This window comes from Gopherus flavomarginatus, chromosome 3, assembly GCF_025201925.1.
Source record: "Gopherus flavomarginatus isolate rGopFla2 chromosome 3, rGopFla2.mat.asm, whole genome shotgun sequence".
In the NCBI taxonomy this organism is placed as follows: domain Eukaryota; kingdom Metazoa; phylum Chordata; order Testudines; family Testudinidae; genus Gopherus; species Gopherus flavomarginatus.
Genome location: NC_066619.1, coordinates 47,372,425 through 47,392,382, shown reverse-complemented (window position 1 = coordinate 47,392,382; position 19,958 = coordinate 47,372,425). Strand labels below are relative to the sequence as shown.

The 19,958-nt window shown below is 41.7% G+C and overlaps 1 protein-coding gene across 1 annotated transcript; it reads left to right on the top strand.

Moving 5' to 3' along the window:
• The first annotated feature begins 2,272 nt into the window (after positions 1-2,272).
• On the top strand, positions 2,273-19,297 carry CRHBP (corticotropin releasing hormone binding protein). The gene is made up of 7 exons (XM_050944612.1): positions 2,273-2,437; positions 2,885-2,978; positions 3,340-3,497; positions 7,517-7,727; positions 10,397-10,545; positions 13,714-13,831; positions 18,424-19,297. The coding sequence occupies exons 1-7, from the start codon at positions 2,357-2,359 to the stop codon at positions 18,579-18,581; spliced, it is 969 nt and encodes a 322-aa protein (XP_050800569.1). The 5' UTR covers positions 2,273-2,356; the 3' UTR covers positions 18,582-19,297.
• Positions 19,298-19,958: the final 661 nt, after the last annotated feature.

Here is a 19,958-nt window from a genome sequence, read left to right as displayed (position 1 = left end):
CCTGATCCAAACCTTTGTTTGAGGTTCCAAGAGATTGGGCTATGCTCCTTGCGAACACCAGTTTCTAGCCAGGACTGGAAGCAGTGAACCACTACAAGTAAAAGCTGCCTGTGGCCAGACAAAAAGTGCTGTAAATCTCACAGGAAAGCCATTCCACTCACAATTGCACCTTGTTGTTCTTCCATCTGATCCCGAGCCACTAGTGAATCTGCATGATCAACTGGGCTCCTCAATAAGGTATCAATCTCCACTGGGGACATCTCAGATGCATATTCTACAAAAGGCTTAAATCTCAAATGGGTTATGTTGTTACTGTTTATTAATTCTATCAGTGGCTTGTCACAAGTTTGAAATGATCAAGAACCTGGAAATAATGTGTAAAACTCTCACATGCTCATAGGCTCACCAAACATTCTCTGTCTCTTCAAGTATTCCAGGGCTCAGGGCCTGAAAGTCATCAGGCGACATACACTAGGGGCTCCCTCATTTTAACTGGATTAGGACCAATCAAAACCATGGACTAGATTCTGTGCTGTATCTCCAGAGGGATTCAGCACAGGAGGAACAGGTCTTGGTTCTAGGCTGCTGCTGGGGCTGAAACAGTACTGTATCTCCACTCTTAGATAGTGACATTTCAGCTATAATTTTGACTTGTTCTAGATGTGTCCTCATAAATTAGTTGTCTCTTACAATGTGATCTTGGCTGGTATATGTTTTACATTTGTTTTATTCAGTTTAAAAAGTGAACATATGACAATGCAAGCTGAATGATGCTAGATTCTCCTACAGGAGTGAGAGCAGGGCCATCAGTGGGGTACTCTCCAGCTCCAATCTCTCCTGATTCCAATGTAATGTTCCCAGGAACTCTTGCAACTACTCAAGTCCTTCTCTATCCTCCTTCTCTATGACAGCATGACCAGGGGCTTAGAGCTGGGATTTTCATAGCAATTTGGTGTTTTACTCTCTTAGGTGCCTTTAAATATTGTGGCTCTATGCTGAGATTTGCAAACATTTCAGAGCAGATTAATTGAAGACAAATTTACTATTTCATCGCTGGGTCAGCCACCAATTAACTACTCTGTTCACAAGACCAGTTTTAATAACTTTGAAACAAAACAATGTCAATGTCTAAAAGTCATATGTGAACTGAATGCATGAGACGTTTTACACACTTGGAAACAAGACATTTTTGGAGAGGCCAGAATATGTGGAGACAATTTCTCGGTTTATATTTCTTTATGAAGATGTTTGATGCAACACAAAACCATAGGTTTAAATACAGAGGATAAAAGGAAATAGGTTACATGAAAGTTAACTCTAATATAGGAATTTTAATCTTAATAAAGAATCTTAATAAATAAATTCATTGAACAGAATTCCAATCATTAGTAAAAGATTCTAAACTATTGTGTCTGATGACATAAATCCCTTCAAATGGACAACTCTTAATGAGTGAGCTGCTGGGGGAATCCTGCTGCTTCCTGCAACTTGCTCTGCCCTCCCTCCTGCCCTGCTTTTACCTCCCTGGAACCCTTGTGCCTGGGGGAAGTCATATGGAACCTGTTGCCCATAGGAGCTGCCCCCAACCAAGTCAGGCAGGGAAGGGAAAGCAGAGGTCCCTGGCTGCTCTGGCAGCTGTTGGGGGAGACCTTGTTCCATGCAGTATGCACCTGCTTTTACATCTCTAGGAGAGAAGACCCCATTTACCTACCTCCTCCACAAGGGCAATGTGAGGAATAATTAATTAATGTTTATATAACACTATGCAAAGCATCTCATAGTCTAGCAAACAATTGGTAAGAGCCCTTGTAGGCACTGATAGCATTGCAGACCCCATGCATTCAGAGGGTCCAGTTAACATAGCATAGGAACAGGTTCTGGTTCAGTGTGGGATACTGCTGCTGCCTTTCCTGGATGTGCTGTGAAATTCCATGTAAGGGGGAGAGGGATGCGGGGAGGCTCTTTGTTTCCTGCTTTGCCTTTGGATAGTTGGGCTAATTCTAAGTATCTGTCCCGCTTTTAGTAGGTGCAGAGGGACACTGCGCTTCTCCCTGTAGCTGTTTAACTATGCCAGACAGGTAAGTAGAAAAGACAGTTGCCAATGAGAAGAGCTAGACTGGCTTGGAAATGTGTGGCTGTGATTTGGACCCTCGTCATACCCACGTACTTTGTCACTGAGATAGGGTAACCCATGGTAACTGAATTCCTAGCAGTACAGGGACCAAGTGCCTCCCCTCCCAACAGCTCTATAAAAAGGGTCTGTCAAAGGAACCCCACAGGCTGCTGCCTATCAGCACAGACAAGAAAGAAAACTTAGACAGTGAGAGAGAAGAGGGACCAGAGAGGAAGTGCCAGCATGGCTTCTGCTTTCAGACTTCAGTGCCACTGCATCCTGATCTTCTTGGCTGCCCTCAAGGGGGAAACCAGATACCTAGAGGTGAGCAATGCAACTGACACCTATCACAGCTCATCACACCTTCTCCTGCCTTCTTCCAACGTGCAGTTCCAGGTTTAGGGCTTCCTGTCTGTCTCCTCTACCCCTCCCACTCCCTTCCAAATCCTTAGGAGCAGACTAGAGGTAACTTTAAGGGCAGCAGTTCCTCTCCCCCATTCCCCCAGCTAGTGCTCCTTTCCGTAGCCTGCTGGCATTGAGAGACTCACCGTGCATCTGGATTGCTCGCTCGCTCTCCAGCTCTGGTCCCCTCTGGAGCTGGTTGCCTCACCCGCGACAGGCAGGAAGTTTCAGACAAAGCTCTGGAGGAGGGCGGGCTGCCATCCTCTGACACCTGTTTCAGGGGGCTACAGGCCGGGGGTGGGGGCTGCTGCCATCAGCCCATTTCACCTTGGCTCAGGCTCTTCTTGCCCAAGTGTTTCCTTTCCCCAGGCGAAGGGGGCTGGTGAGGACGAGCCCTTTCTGCTCCTCAGCGCAGACCTGAAGCGGGAATTGGCAGGCAGGCAGCTCTACCATCGGGCGCTCAGTGAGTTTCTTGGCTTCTCGGAAAGGGGGAGCCCCCGTGAGAGCTCAGAGCGGGGGACCCTGGGGGCAGGGGGCTGAGGGTGCGTTTCTCGGCCAAGGCGTGGGGGATCCGGGGTGAGAACTCAGACACGTGGGATCTGGGCTCAGCAGGGCGCTCCTGGCTGAAGGGAGTGGGAGATGGGATGGGCAGCCTGGACCTCGGGCACGGAGGTCCAAGCCCGAGCAGCCTCCGACTCCCCCCAGCTCAGTTGTCCCCGGAGGTGGGGGTGGCCGGGGGTGTCTCTCTGCAGCACAGTCAGAGGGAGCTGCGCGCGGGTCTCCCTGCGGGGAGCGCTGCTCAGATGCAGTCTCCCTCTCTCCAGGGTGCATCGACATGCTGAGCGTGGAGGGGCAGTTCACCTTCACCGCCGAGCAGCCCCAGCTGCACTGTGCCGCTTTCTTCATAGGAGACCCCGAGGAGCTCATCACACTAGACTATGACTTCGTCAATATTGACTGCCAAGGGGGAGATTTCCTGAAGGTAGGAGGCTGGCAGCGCCTGCTGATAATCGTATCCTCCGTATGCTAGCTAGGCACAGGACATTGCATTTATGGGTGCGGGGGGATGGAGGGGAATGAGTGTGCGTGTGTATGTATATTTTAGGGATTTAAAAAGTAACTGTCATTGGTGCTTGTGCTCCTAAATCCCGTAGGCGTTTCTGAAACTCTCTCCCTGTGAGATCTGATCACGATGCAGGCGGAGTTCCTTGTTAAACCGCAGTGCAAACATTTCAGGACTTTCACAGAGGACCCCCGGCTATTCTTCCTCCCCGTTTTCATATGACCTGTTTAAAAGGGAAGCCCAGTTGCTCTCTTAGCCTCATTAGTGTTGCTTTGTTGTTGCTTTTGTAACACGATGAATCACACGAATGCTGTGGATGTTACTGTAGCTCTCAGAGGATTTCCACTGCACAGGCATTTATTTAGCTGTAGTTTACTGATGAGGGTCTTGGTACATTCTTTCTTTTAAATGGCTCCAATGGAGCTTTTCACGGCATTTAAACAGAATGAACTTCATGATTCATGGTCAATTATATTCCAGAACGAAGAAAACGTCACTGGAAAACTCTGAGTTCAATGGCCTTACACCAGGGAGAAACTTTCACCAAGTGCTTAATTCAGTTAATGAGACCAGGGGAGGCTTCAAAGTACCAGTGTCATGACCTCATGGGCCCCCCTAATCTTAACATGGGAGGGGGCTATACACGTGCAGATCCCATCCTTCCAGGCAGGGGTCTGGGGATGAGAAGAGGAAATAAGGAGGAGGTGTGGAATGAACCAAGCCATGCCTTGGACTTTTGACTTCCCAGTGGAAATACAGATCCCCACTGTATTACTCTTCTGTAGTCTCTCCCACCTTGGGATCTCCACTGGTGTCACATCACCAGTGAGTGATATTAGGGGAGGGGAGAAGTGATACTGGGGATCTGCTGTGGAGCCATGGCATTTGACACTGGACCTGTTCTGCTGGGCCAGAAAAATTCGGACAGAACTTCACTAGGGGCCTTCGTGGATTTTCCTGCAGCCTACGCTCTGAGTTTCACAATTCTAACAAACAGCTTTACCTGCTTATATTCTAACACTCACATGTAGCCACTTGATAAGGATTTGCTACTCTAGAAGATCTGGGGCCTGATCCTTAGGTAAGAAAGCCTTTTCCTATAAGCATAAGGATTCCTCACTAAACGCTTGCAGGATCTGGGCCCTTAGCATCTAAGAGCTCTACATGAAAACGCCTGAAGCAGGTAATGGCTTGCTGAATAAAAGCAATGAGAAGATAAATGAATCAGCTCTCAAAGGGTAATTGCTTAGTTAACCTAATTGCAGTGCAGGTATTTTATTGTTTGTCAGAGCCAGAACAAATGTTCTCACAAAGTTTCTCAGAACACTGTAAGGGCATATTTGATGTCATATTTACTGTCATGTTCTTCCATGGTCAGCACAAGCCTCAGAGTGAGATGAGAAGGAAATGGTGTAGTCCAGTTGGTTCCAAAATGAGAAAAGGACAAAAAGGATGAGGTAATATTTTTTATTGGACCAACTTCTGTTGGTGAAAGGTAGAAGCTCTGGAGTTTCACAGAGCTCTTCTTCAGGTCTGGGGAAGGTTAACAGCATGCCTAAGCTAAATACAAGTTGGGACACTCTGGGTACCCTCCCCAAACCTGAAGAAGAGCTCTATGAAGCTCCAAAATTTGTACCCTTCGTCTAATAAAAGATATTATCTCACCTACCGCTTCTCCCTCATTAAAAGGAAAGGCATAGAAAGAAAAAGGTCTGACCTAGCACAAGCAGTAATACTGGCAGGAATTCTTCACTGAAGATTTATCATGTTGACTTTTCAAGCTGAAGTGCCAGGGCTCAGGAATGTCTTCTATCCAATTAAAAATGAGCATTAAAACATTCCAAGTGGAAAAATGCAGAGGCATCAAAGTAATTAATAGTTAGAGGTTGAGATGGTGACATATGTTTGACACTGATGCTAGATGAGGTCAGCCAAAAGCTTGGGTTAGTAATAATGGAATAGTAATAATAATGGAATAAATAATACTAATAATAATACTACTAATAATAAAATTATAGTTTTAAACCATGGGATTCTCACTCCAGCTTCTCTTCATTAAATACAACCAACATTACCCCTGGGAAAAGTATAGCTTAAACATTTATTTTCTATGCATTGACTGAAACATCAGCAGTTACTTTCTTTTAACCACAGAGAATATAGAAACACAGATCATTCTAATTTCATTGGTGGTTTTGGACTAAACACCTGGTGTCAAAAAAATCAACAGATCCACTGCTAGTTGAGACGGTTTGGTATTTTTGGGTTAGGATTATAATGCAAGATCTACTTGTAGCAATTACCAAGAAGATGATAGCTAATATAAGCATTGTTTTTAGGTACGTAAGACATGACGAGCACTGACCAAGACACAGAATGAGAATAAGAGTGAGGCAAGTGGCAAATTGAGATTATTACTACTCATTGGCCAAGGACCACTCATACAGCTAGCATATTATTTTTGTTAGCCATCCCGCCATCCACTTGTTTCGCTCACCCACCTGTTCTGTGTTATCTGTTTAGATTGTAAACTCTTTGGGTCAGGGAATGTCTACTACTTGGTGTCTGTGCAATGCCTAGCACAATGAGACCTGATCTGGCTGACTCCTCTGTGGCTACCATAATATAAATGTAAATAATATGAACACATGGTACGTGTCCCTGAAGTATAAATAGGACCTTAGCATCTAAGAACATCATTCTGAAAACCTTTATTCATGGAAGCAATCATCTACTCACAAGTAGAGTTTGCAAGATAGAACTCTATATAATCTTAAAATACTTAGTCACTCTCTGACCTAGAATACAGCTGCATTTCTGTGCCTTTGATGTGAGGCCAATACCTACCCATACAAGAAAGGTCGTTAAATTGCTGATAAGGCTGCACAAGTGCCTTTCCTTCCAGCACAACCAACAAAAACCAAAGTGATCACCAGGTAAAGAAGCATCAGAATCCCAACCAGACTCCATTCACAGACCTTACTCCCAGAAGTATAGAGTGCTCAAGTACATTCACAGACTCCTGACTTCCATGAACACTCTTTCACCTTCAACGCACAACCACCCACAACACAGCACACACTCAGTTCCTCAGAATCTCACTCAAACTTTCCAGGCTTGTTGGACTGAAACTCTAGCTGTCAAACCTTCACAGGTAATTGGAAGGATGTTTGGGGCGAGGGGGAAGGTGAGATGGATTCAGCAAGGGTGAGGGATTGGTAAGAGGATAGCTATGGAACTAGAGAGAAGATGTGGTAGCAGGTTTCTGGAAGCAGAAAGATAGGATGCACAAAGGGTGGGGAGCAACAGCGGGTAGGGCAGCAAAGCCAGGCAGGAAACTTCAAAGAATGGATGTTGACTGTGAAGATGCATTGTTCTGTCAGCTGCCACCATGCAAAATATAATGTTATCTTTCAGCATCTTTTAGCCTTGATCCCCCATGAGATCTGATATTATTTCCAGGAGCACAAAGCATTAAAAGATATATCAAGTCCATAAGCACTGCCTTCGAAGGCAGAGGAGCCTGAAAAACGCAAGACCCTCTGTAAAAATGTCAGGAAGGACTGGTTTTTAATCCCTTTAATGTTTAAACATGAGCGGAGGGGTTGAATTCTGCCAAAGAATTGTAAAATGCAAGTTTGTTCCTTACTGAAGTGGCATCATTGTGGAAAGGATCAGTGTGAAGTTTCATGTTTCAGGGTTGGTTATTCAAAACCATCTAGGGGAGTTAGGAGCTCCTTAAAAATAAATGGGTCCTGTGTTCCTAATTCCCTTATGTGCTTTTGAAAATCTCACTCTCAAACTCCACCTTTAGAGGAAAACTCTATAGAGGAGCCTCTTTTACATCTTTTACACTCTGTAATCTTTGACACATCTGGAGACTGCTGACAGAATGGTAACAAACCTGAACTGTTCTTTGACTCACTGAACCTCTGTAGGTATTTGATGGCTGGATACTCAAAGGTGAGAAGTTTCCTAGTTCTTTGGACCATCCTCTCCCTACTTCAGAAAGATACATAGATTTTTGTGAAAGCGGCAACATCCGAAGGAGCTTCAGGTCATCCCAGAATGTGGCAATGATCTTCTTCAGGATTCATGAACCTGGGAATGGATTTACATTTACAATAAAGAAAAATGCCAACCTCTTCCGTAAGTCTGATTTTCATATTGCCACTTGGATTGTCAGATGGGCTACATTTGGATTAGGAACCAAAAAGAACCAATCATTATGAAGCATTATGAAGCAGTACAGTTGAAAAGAAGCTGGTAAACTTAAAACCACTCTCTCTGAAATCATTTTGAACTTTTCAGTAAATCGGCAGACAGAGAGAACCAGATTCCTAGCTGCTGTAAAGTGACATCGCTCAATGGAGCTATGACAATTTATATCAGCTGAGGACCTGGTTCAGAAATTACCAATATAGGCTAAGCTTGTAACTCACATTAAGAGAGAAAGTCAGTGAAATAGGAGAGATTTTTTAAGAATGCCTGCTATATGTAAGATCCAAGGAATTTTTATTTCAAAGAAGATTTGTTCCAATCCATAATGTTAATATATCCAATAAGAGTAAATGGTATTACTTTAAGGATCTTAAATTTGGCAAATAACTAGAGCAGGGTAGGCAATGAGAAAAATATTCAAATATGTTATTTGAAATATGTGGTGAATTTTGCCAAATTACTCTATGGCCGTGTTTTCAAATGATCTGCACAGGTCTATAAACTGACCAAATGAAAAATAATTTACTCAAAACACAGCACAAAATTCAAAAAACAATTTATTTGACAAGTACTATTCGACCCAGTCCTGTTACTATTCATTTGATAAACATGCTAAATCAGAGTGCAATTCTGCCACCCTTACCCACACTGAATATGCCTTACTTTATATTATAGGCCCAAACCATCCTGTGCATGGGAGGAAACTCTGAGGAAGGAATTCTCTGTGAGGATCCTCCATGGAAAGAGAGGGTTTAATCTCCTCCCTCCCCATATGAAAGGCTGTGGGGGCTGACCCCAAATCTGGATGATCTTTGGGAGGTTTGTGCTTCCATGTAGGCTCTGATGTCTGGTGCTGCTTCTCTGCAGCATGGTTCCTCTGGAGCCTGTCCCTGCCTGTGACTGCTCTGAGGAAATGACAATACAACACCCAGGGCCAGGATAGGGGGAGACCTGTATTCCCCGGTTCCACTCATTTCTCTCTTCAGCTCATCCAGTTTCCTGCGCCACAGGGTGGACCCTGAACTAGAACCTGGGTTCCCTGCAGGATCGAGCAGGATGGGAGTGAGTTGCACACAAGGGGTTCTGTGTGGCTCTAGGGGCAATGTCTGAGCTATACATTAGAATAAATCCTCTTTAAAGGAGAAAGATTCCTTGGAATGAAAATATAGGATCTTTAATATGGCAGAAACAAGTGTGCCAAAAACAATTGCTGCTCTGTGCCACTGAGACACAAGGGAAGCTGCCACTGAATCTCTCAATTTAATGAAGAATTTAAAATAAAACCAATATTCATCCTCTCTGGTTTCAATGGGATCCATTTCAGTGTGAGTAAGTGGGGGCAGAACATGGCTGTCAATGAATGTTTTAGTAGCTATATAATGTAAGATAATAGCTAGGGGGCTTCATGTAATATTTATCTTATTATTCAGTACTGACCAAAGAGCTAGGTCTTAATCCCTAAGACACCCCGGCTCCTATGCAGAGCACCACTGAAGTCAGTTGGACTCCATGAAGGTACAAGCATCAACCCAGGCAGAGTCAATTGCAGGATCAGGTCTAAGGCTACATCTACACTGCAGTCGGGAATGATTTGCAGCTTGTGTACATGTACCCGCACTACCTTTAATCTAGCCGGCTTGCTAAAAATAGCAGTGAGGATGTGGTGATGCAGGCTTCAGTGAGGCTAGCAATGCAAGGGTGTACCTGGGAAGGGCAGGCAGGCTTGTATGTCCCACAAGTATAGCTAAGCCCTGGTCTGTGCTACAAGTTTATGTTGGTATAACTACGTCACTCAGAGTGTGGAAAATCCACACGCCTAAGCAACATAGTTATCCTGGCCTAACCCCCGATGTGGCAGCACTATGTCGACAGAAGGACTTCTCTCGTAGACATAGCTACAACCTCTTGAGGAGACGGAGTACCTACGCCAATGGGAGAAGCTCTTCCGTCAGCATAGGTAGTGTCTTCACTAAGCCAGACAGCACTGTAAGTGTAGACAAGCCCTAAACCACAAGCCTTTGCGTCTTCACTGCTATTTTTAGCAGACTAGCTAGATTAAAGGTAGCATAGATAATCTACAAAACCTTCTAATTACACCCCCAGCTACAGTGTAAACGTAGTCTAAAATACTCAGCTAAAAGGAGTTTCTTCAAGTTCTTTGACATGTGATATTACATTCTGAGTGATATGCTGGCAATTGCTAGAGAACAACACCATGTAGCCAAAGGAAATGCTGAATGAATCTCTTTTCAACATTCTATTTATAATCAATAGTAGTAAAATGAATTGTTCTTTGATAGCATCCATTATTTGAGAAAATGGAATATAGTGAAGAGGGCAGACTGGCCTATTTTGGGAGTGTAATGACATCGCATGCAGGCCAGATTCTGTTTACGATTACACCAGCTGTAAAACAGAATAACTCTGCTGAAGTCAGCAGAGGTCCAAGAGGGCAGAATCTGGCCCTGTGAGTTTGGCCTGTGAGCTGCAATTACATCAAAAGTGTCTAGAACACAGTTGGAGGTCTACATCTTTGCTGTATGCAGATTGTGACTACTGTCCAAATAATTATGCTGTATCTTTTTCTTGTGCTAAAGCTTGCAATGTCATCTCTCAGACCCCTACTGGAAGGTTTACTATGGTAATTCCTCATCAGCACAGAAACTGCAGTTTTTCCATAATCTATCCAGTGGTGATAAAAATATCTGACCTTATACTGGGACATTTAAATAGCCTCAATTTAAAGGTGAGTTGTTTGTTTGTGTCATAGTAAGTTACTATCTTCAGCTGGAGTGTAGCATAGATAAAGTGGTTATACAGGGTATCATTTGTATATTTACTATTATTAATAGGTTGAGTGCCCTTATATGTGCTAGGCATCTCATAAGAAACCAAGGACTTCTGCTAAAAAGAGCATGCAATCTACATTGACGCAACAAGCAGTGATGGTCCTAAACAGGCAAAAGGGTAACATATATTGTGTGATTATGGGTGTGTTTAAAATGACAGACATTAAAAACAGGAATCTATTTACAGTGGACCCAGTCCCATGACGTGCTGAGACCCCTCTGCCCCTTCTTATTTCAGTAGGAGGGGAGGGGACTTGTTAACTTGCAGAATTGAACCTGAGGTGGTTTGAAATCTAGGGAAATGGTATAAAATTAGTACCTTGAGTTGAACCAGAGGAAACTCTGCTGACTGGATTCCTCTGAAGATCATAGTAACCCATTTGGACCACAACAGGTCTTCCCAAGAAGACCCTTTTATAATTTAAGCCCATTAATACAGCAGGAGGAAGGCCCAGAACAAGCAAAGAGCCCCTCCAAATGCATGGAGAAGCAAGTGGGTTCTTCCACAGCTCAGCCATGGAGGAACTTAAGAGGATTACACACACACAATCTAATGATGAACAGCTGTTCATTCTAAAGGGTTCCAAGAACAGGAGGAACACTCACAGCTGCAAAGAACCTTTTCCCTCCATAACATGCAGATTAGGGGGAGGAGTAAGGCAGATTTCTTTGTCCCAGGGGGTGCTTCTCCTGTCTTGGCTCCCTTGCAAAACTACCAGCTGATAATCTTCAAGTTGTGCAACCTCTTTATGCTCTTCCATCACAGAGCTGTGAGGGAACCTGCTTGACTCTCCATGAATTTGGAAGGGTTCTTTGCTTCTCTGGAGCTCCCTAGTGCCACAGTAATGGGCTTGTAAGGGTGACGTCATAGCCTCAGGATATGTCTCCAGTGCAGTTAGACATCTGTGGCTGGCCTGTGCCAGCTGCCTTGGGCTCAGGCTGCAGGGCTGTTTAATTGTTGTGTAGATGTTTGGGCGTGGGCGTGGGCGTGGGCGTGGGCTTGGGCTTGGGCTTGGGCTGTGGGACCCTTCCACTTTGCAGGGTCTTAGAGCCCATGCTCCTGCCTGAGCCCAAGTGTCTATACTGCAATTAAACAGCCATTTAGCTTGAGCCTGAGCCAGCTGGTACAGGCCAGCCATGGATGACTAATTGTGATGTAGACATACTGTTAGACATATGGAGATGGGGTCTGACATCCACCTGGGCTGGGGCTGGGGCTGGGGCTGGGTTTTGTCAGCCATGTAGATGCTATGTGATGTCCATTGAGGAGCTACTTTGCCCACAGGTTTTCAGTAGTGTTCCATACCTATGGAGTTAGCCTGAGGCAAGAGACCTGGGTTCTGTCCAGCTTCATGATGTCAAGCACCATAGGGCCAAGATTTGACTGTAAACAATGTATAGGAAAGAATAGCAAATGATTAAAGCTAAGGTACTGAATTTCATGCAGATAACAGCAATGTTCAGTCTGTGGAGTTTGAAGTATAATTTTTAACCACGTCATAAATTCTCATCATATATTGATTATACCATTGCTGTTTTGTTTGTGGCACAGAGATAGTTCAATTTAAAAAAGAGAACATTTGTGGGAGCCTGGGTGACTCAGTAGATAAACTGCATATCTTAAATCTCTGAGGATCCAGCTCAAATCAGTACCCATGTATCACCTTGCCTTACTGACCCTCCTTGCATGGATTTACATGGTTGTCTCAGACCAAGGAGAGAGAGTGTTCCCCCAAACATAGTTCTTAGGTTATTGTCAGAATAACCCTCCCCCCAATAAATGCAGGTCTCCTAAGTGAAAAAACAGAGTTTGCCCATTATAAACTAGCTGAAAATGCATGTGGATCTGATGATGCCAACAGATGCACACCTCTTTTGTCTCACAAGGAGTTCCATTTGTCTCACTGAAGTCTCTGGGCCTGCAATCACATAAATGGTGGCAGAAGTTGCCTAGAAATGTAATTTGCACCAAATTGGCATACAGTGGTGTGCCAAATGAGTGTGACTTAATCATTAACAGGCAGACGTGGGATTGTAACAGGAAAAGTAATAGTGGAAACTAACTGAGCACAGCTTTTACCATGGGTTGAAGTAGCAGATTGGGAGTTGGTATAAAGTAATGCTGGCAGTCAGCATTAAATCACAGAATAAAATCTTCGCAGTTTTGTAAGACAATGAAGCTGCAGAAAGAGACTCTCCCCAGCTCCCTCAGTCTATGGAAGCCAAAATGTATTGAGGGGCTTCCCCAGGACTGCAGGGAGAGTTTGGCTCCAAAATCCTCTTTCACCCTGCCCCAGTGGATTTTAGGTCAGCTAAAATGGGGTTTCTGTTCCTTTCACAATGCCCTCTACTTCGGAAAAATGGAGGGAGAATGTTGTGCTTTCCTGATATTTTCATTATAAGTGAACTTATTGAACAACATAGCCTGGCTAATTGTCATGCTGACAACTACCTAAAAAGTTAACAGGATAGTGAAACAGAGCAGGGCGCGCACTCTCTCCTCTCTCTCTCTCTCAACATTGAAAAGAAACATTGTTTTGAAAATTTCATTTGAACCCAAACATTTTTTTTGACTTTTCAGTTTGCAAAAATAAATAAATAAATAAAAATTGTTTTCAGGGACTACTTGAAACAGGTTTTTTTTTTATTTTTCATAATTGCCAGTGAACCACAAAGTCAGTTATTTGCATGGCTCTATGGGTGTGGAATTTATAGTTAGGATTATATTAGCAGCAAAAATTAATTGACTAAACTTTTGCAAAGGTAATATATTTTAGCACCACAGCTATAGTATCTTACTGCTTTTGATAGGATTATTTGGTTTGCTAGAACCAACGTGATCCAAAACCGTAATTGGGTATTCCTATTGGCAAAATCCATCTACAGATTACTTGTATGGTCTGTTAAGGAAATTAAATTTGCTAACTTCCAAATTAGAGCATTAAACAGGCCAAAAGTGGCCTAATTTTTACAGGAGCACCCACAACTCCCATTGACTTCAATGATATCTAAATGACTATTTATTAAGTATATTCAAAATGTATCTTCTGTCTCTGTCTTTATAGAAACCATCAACAGGCTGTGCAGGAGTGGGAGATTTTGTGGAGCTGTTGGGTGGAACTGGATTAGACCCCTCCAAGATGTTCCCTCTAGCTGATCTGTGCCAATCCTTTCATGGTTCTGGTGAGATCTTTTGTTTAAATTTGTGTATGAGGAAATAATTAATTAGCAATAGAGTACAGCAGAAATCTGATTTCCTGGGTACTTCATATGGAGCAGAACCTGAGAATCAGAGATGTTAAGAGTGCAGTCAGTACGTTTAGGTGTCCTGTATCACAGCCCACAGATGGAGAACCTAAGGAAAGACTAGAGACCACAGCAGGGTTAAGCTTCAATTTAAAAAAAAACAACCCATTCTTATTACAGATAGTCAATAAGGACAGCAACAGAAGGATGTTCCTAGCAACCACGATAAGGTCAAAACAGGGCAGGCAAGTTCTGAGTGGAGGGGGAGGAGTACTTCGTATGTTACTCAAAGTCCCAAGGAGTGCGATGTGATTAAGCAATTTTTTGGTCTGGTGATTGAACCGAAAAATCGAAAATATATATATTATATATAATTTCAAGGTGACTCAAAAGCAAAATATTTAAAATATTTTGGCAAACCAAAGTAGTTAAAAATATACATTTCAGGTCAAACAAAATATTTTGTCCAACCCAAAATGAAATGTTTAATATTTGAGGGTATTTTTAATACCTTTTAAAACCCTTTTTATACCTTTGATACAAAACAAAAGGTCATTTTGAAATTGAATACTTGAAATGCTTCATTAAAAACATCAAAACAAAACATTTTGATTTTTTCAGATTGTTTTCTTTTGTTCGGACGAAAACAATTTGGTAAATTCAGTATAAACTAACTAAATGTTTCGGTCGACCTGAATCTACATTTTTTGATGAAAAAGTTTTGTCCTAAAAATTTCACCCAGCTCTAGTTCTAAAAGCCTTCTCTTCCTTTGGAAAGGAAAAAATGTACTGCTTACATAATTTTGTCTAACATGCGGGACGTTAGAGAAGCTCGAAATCAGTGTACCTCAAGCTTTTCAGGCTGATGACCTGTTATTCAAAGTAAAAAGTTTTTGCAGTCTCCTTATATTTACTATAAAATAAAGAGTAAAAATGTTTGCGGGATAATAATAAGCCTATATAACGTACTTTTGTGGATATGTGATTCGAGAGGTTGACAGAAAACTCTTGATCGTGACGAGTAAGGGTGTACGGGGCAGTGAGATTTTCTTTGCTTTAGATTGTAATTCAGCAGCTTGTGACATCTTCTCCTCCTATCCCCAATTGGCTTTCATGATCCATCTTTGAGGTCACAACCCACCATTTGAGAAAAACTGCTCTGTACCATAGCAAACAGAATTAAAGTCTCAGACAAAAAAAAAAGTTACTGGGCCTAAGCTGAGTGCTCATATTGTTTTCAAGGCAGCTTTTGAATACAGTGTGAAATAGTGCTTCAGTTAATGAAAGAAGGGGAAATCATACAATACTATATTGTCAGGATGAATCTGAAGGGTTGGGAGGCCAGTGGGTTCAGGCTCCCTCCAAATACAAAAGGCCACTTTGAGTTCTTGAAATGGTCTACAAAGGTTAATGCCAAACTCCTCCTCGGGCAGCTCATCACAAAGCAGGGTTTGATAACAGGCTCAATCAGCTCTGACAAGGTGTGGGGCCTGATGCCACTCCTAATGCATATTTGGAAAAAACAGGTATATGGAGAGATACAGCAGAATAAATGAAGAAGCAATGAGAAAGACAGAGCTCAGTACTGTGGGACCTCTATACTGAGAAGTTCCACTGACTTCAGTGGGGACTCTGAGTGCACAGAGGACTTAACAGGATGAAGACCAGGGACTGGGAAAAAAGTGAAAGGGAGAAGGGATTGATCTGTGAAGGGGAGAGAAGCAGAGGAAGAAAACAGAGGGAGACAGAAGGTACAATAGAACACAGGGGAAAAGGAAATGGAGAAAAAGTGGGAGCAAGTGTAGAAAAGGTGCGAGGATGGAAGAAATGAGGACAGGTGAGAGAATGGGAAAAGAGATGAGCAACAACATAAATCCTATAGAACTGACTTGAAGCAGGATGGATTAGTTTCAGCATAATCTGCTGCTATGAAGCTTTAGGAACAATCGTCACATCTTAGAGCTCAGGTTCATCCTAAAAGGGACATGCTTGGGCTCTGAAAAAGGGATAGCACAAAGGTGTACATTTCAAAGGTGACGCATTGAGGGAAGCATGAGGGATAGGTCTGCACTGCCTTTTGGTATGAGGGAAGGTTAATAGTAAGGAAAATGTCACATTCCGTCATTGGTAAGGTTAAGATTCTGTCAGAGGTATTTTTAGTAAAAGTCAGGAACAGATCATGGGCAGTAAACAAAGATTCACAGAAGCCTGATACCTGTACCTGACTTTTACTAAAAATACCTGGGGGAGGGAAATGACAAACAGAGCACTGCCGAGGCTTGTAGCTGCTTAAGACCTGCCACTTCTCCTGTGGTGGGGACTGACCCAACCCCAGCCTCTGCTCCAGCAGCCCTGCCCCAGAAGAAGTCACAGACGTCCCAGAAAGTCATGGAATCCATGATGTCCATGACAGAATTGTATCCTTACTCATTGGTAACACAACATGGAAACATAGATCTCTTGATGCCTCTTAACCAATGGGGTGGAATAACCATGTAAATAATCAGCTATCCATAGAAATGTAGGGCTGGAAATAACCTCAAGAGGTTGTCTAGTCCATTCACCCCACACTGAGGCAGAACTAAATAAACCTAGACCATCCTTGACAGGTGTTTGTCTAACCTGTTCTTAAAAACCTCCAGTGCTGGGGATTACACAGCATCCCTTGGTAACCTATTCCAGAGCATATCTACCTTTCTAGTTAGAAAGTTTTCCCTAATATCTAACCCAAATCTCTCTTGCTGCAGATTAAGCTGATTATGTCTTGTCCTACCTTCAGTGGACATGGAGAACAACTGATCACCATCCTCCTTATAACAGCTATTAACATATTTGAAGACTGTTATCAGGTCTCCTTTCAGCCTTCTTTTCACAAGACTAAACGTGGCCTTTTTTAAATCTTTCTTCTACAAGTCAGGTTTTCTAAACCTTTTATTCTTTTTATTGCTCTCCTCTGGACTCTGCAATTTGCCTAAATCTTTTTTAAAGTATGACACCTAAAACCAGACACAATATTCCAGATGAGGCCTCAACAGTTACCTTCTGTGTCTTACATACGACACTCCTATTCATACATCAGGTTTTTTCACAATGGCATCTCATTGTTGACTCATATTCAATTTGTGATTCACTATAACCTACAGATCTTTTTCTCCAGTACTACTGCCTACCCAGTTATTTCCCATTAGTATTTGTGCAGTTGACTTTTCCTTCTCAAGTGCCATGCTTTGCATTAGTCTTTATTGAATTTCATCTTGTTGATTTCAGACCAATTCTCCAAGTTACCTATTCATTTTGAATTCCAATCTTGTCCTCCAAAGTGCTTGCAACCCCACACAGCTTGCTGTCATTCAGAAATTTTATAAGCATACACTCAATTATACAAATCATTAATGAAAATATTGAATAGTACCAGACCCAGGACTGACTTCTGCAGGACACAATTGGACACATTCTCACAGTTTGATAGCAAATCTTTGATAACTACTCTTTGAGTATGATTTTTCAACCAATTGTGTACCCATTTTATAGTAATTTCATCTAGACCACATTTCCCTAGTTTGCTTATGAGAATGTCATGTGGGACTGTGTCAAAACCCTTCCTAAAATCAAGATATATCATATCTATTGCTTTCTTCCTGTCCACCAGGCCAATAACTCTGTCAAAGAAGGAAATTAGGTTAGTTTGACATGATTTGTTCTTGGGCTATTCCTTATAACCCTATTATTCTTCAGGTGTTTACAAATTGATTAATAATTTGTTCCAGCTTCTTTCTAGGTATTGAATTTAGGCTGATGGGTCCATAATTCCTCTTATTAAAGATAAATTCATTTTCCCCCAATGCGTGCCCCTGCCCTTTTACTTGGTTGTAATGAAAAGAGGCAGGATTGCAGTAGGCATCTGTTTCAATACTCCCCCGTTAATTGTGTTACAGTGCACATTGTACTCTCATCCTGAATTCTCCTATGGAGTATTTTCTTAAGAAAACCTGATTAATATGAGTGTTTCCCATTTGGGCATGCTGTACTGGAATTTAAACACACCATTTACATTAGGAAGAATCTTCTTGGTGTTGCCACCTAAAAACTGTCATTCTTTCAATAGGAAATATTTCACAAATGGTTTATTAATGACACCTCCACGGTTGGGAATGGTTTCCTTTAAATATTATTATCAATGGCATTTAACATTCATATACATTTCAGGGTATAGATATAGAAAGGGGACAGGTGGAAATAACAAATGGAATTAGTATTAGTAAATAGAACATTTGGTGAACTAGTCAAATCATTTAAAATTAATATAAAAATATAAAATTGTATTTTTTAATTTTGTTAATATTTCACTTGTATTCAGTAGTGTCTTCATTCTACAGTCAGCTGGGTGAAAAGTTCATCATAGTGAGAAAGTTACTATATAAGAATGGATGCTTTCAACTGTATATTTAGGCATGTTATACTATGAAAGTGAGGCATTTGTATCTAGTAATTCCTAACATAATGTAAAACCCTGTCTTTTTATTGATTAGCTCAAATGAAGATTGGCTGTGACAATACTGTACTACGAATGGTATCCAGTGGCAAGCATATTAATCGTGTGTCATTTGAGTATCACCAGCTTGACCAATATGAATTGGAAAACAGAAAGGAGAATAGCATTGAGGACTTCTGCTTCCCTAGTATTTGAGAAACCATTCAAAGCATTTTCAGGCTGCTAGCAAAAATATGGTCTTGGTTGATAAAAAATGTACTTTTAATTTTAACTAACTAGTATTATCAAACTTTCCACGGCAAAAGCATCCTTATCTTTTTCATATTGAATAGCTGTTCCCATGACCAATCAGGAAAAATTACCTAATGTGTTAATCTTTCTATTTATCATAATACTTTTTTTTTTTGCAATATTTGGGTTCCTTTATTGTATCCAAAATTAATAAAGAGAACAGAAGACGATGTTCCCAATATGATTATTATTTCAAAAGGACGTAGGCGAAAATCCTCTGTGTAGCGAGTTTGAGCATGCATAAAAACTACAAATTAATATCAAATTAAATTAGCAACTTTATCTTTTTATATCAGATGCACACACAAAAAGAAAAATTATGGAGGAATGAACATCAGTTTTATAATAGAAAATCCATTATTAGTATGTGCAAAGATTGCTTATTTATTACTATAAATGTACTATTATTTATTTCTAATTACTTGTTTTTAATAAAAACATTTGTAGCATGGAAACTTTTCCTTACACAAGTCCAAACATGAATAAAAATATTCAAAGTGTTGGCAAAATTTTATGTTGCATTTGTTCGAGAAGCTGTTTAACTCTCTGGTTAACTTTGTAAATCTTGTGCAGTTTTGTTGGAAATGATAATCTTGGATATCTGTCACTGTAAAACTGGACCATTAAAGTAACATTATGGCCACAAATTCAGTTTGCACTGTTGCATACCCATATGAAGACTTACAGTAAGCACCGATTTAATAGTTAATTAAATATCTTAAACAGTAAAGATAATTAAGGGGGCACTATGAGGAAAGTGTGGGTATAAGTACCTATAATTACAGGTATTTCTGTCCCTGGACCTTTACCTACCCATAAGAAGGGAATGTTGTGTTAGCATTCCAAGTACAGCTTTCAGAAGGGTGACAGTATATTGAAATATCAGCATTACACAAATTATTCTACCTTAGAAAAATAAGGCTCCATCTCAAGTGTATCTCAGGAGCACTTCTCGATTAATTCTTCACGTCTTTGAAAGTACTGCTGCTAAATTTAGGCCTTAGGGACATTATGGCTGAGATTTTTAATACTGGGTCCCTAAAATTAGGCTCCTATATCCATAGTCGGGCACCTGAACAAATGTTCTGATTTTCAGAACTAGCAACCGCTCATCTGCTCCCACTGAAATCGGTGGAAGCTGCTAGGGCCTCAGCATCTCTGAAAATTGACACTTCTGTAGGAGCCTAACTTTGGGGACCCTGTTCTGAACTTATAAATTCTGTTGTGGGTTGGGTGAATTATCATTGAAACAGGTGGGTGTAACCACTGCCCCTCACTTAA

Excerpts from the sequence above, each read along its gene's own strand:
- CRHBP (XM_050944612.1), top strand. The coding sequence starts at position 2,357 with ATGGCTTCTGCTTTCAGACTTCAGTGCCACTGCATCCTGATCTTCTTG. Across the intron at positions 2,438-2,884 it reads GGGAAACCAGATACCTAGAG|GCGAAGGGGGCTGGTGAGGA; the intron begins GTGAGCAATGCA and ends TCCTTTCCCCAG. Across the intron at positions 2,979-3,339 it reads GCTCTACCATCGGGCGCTCA|GGTGCATCGACATGCTGAGC; the intron begins GTGAGTTTCTTG and ends CCCTCTCTCCAG.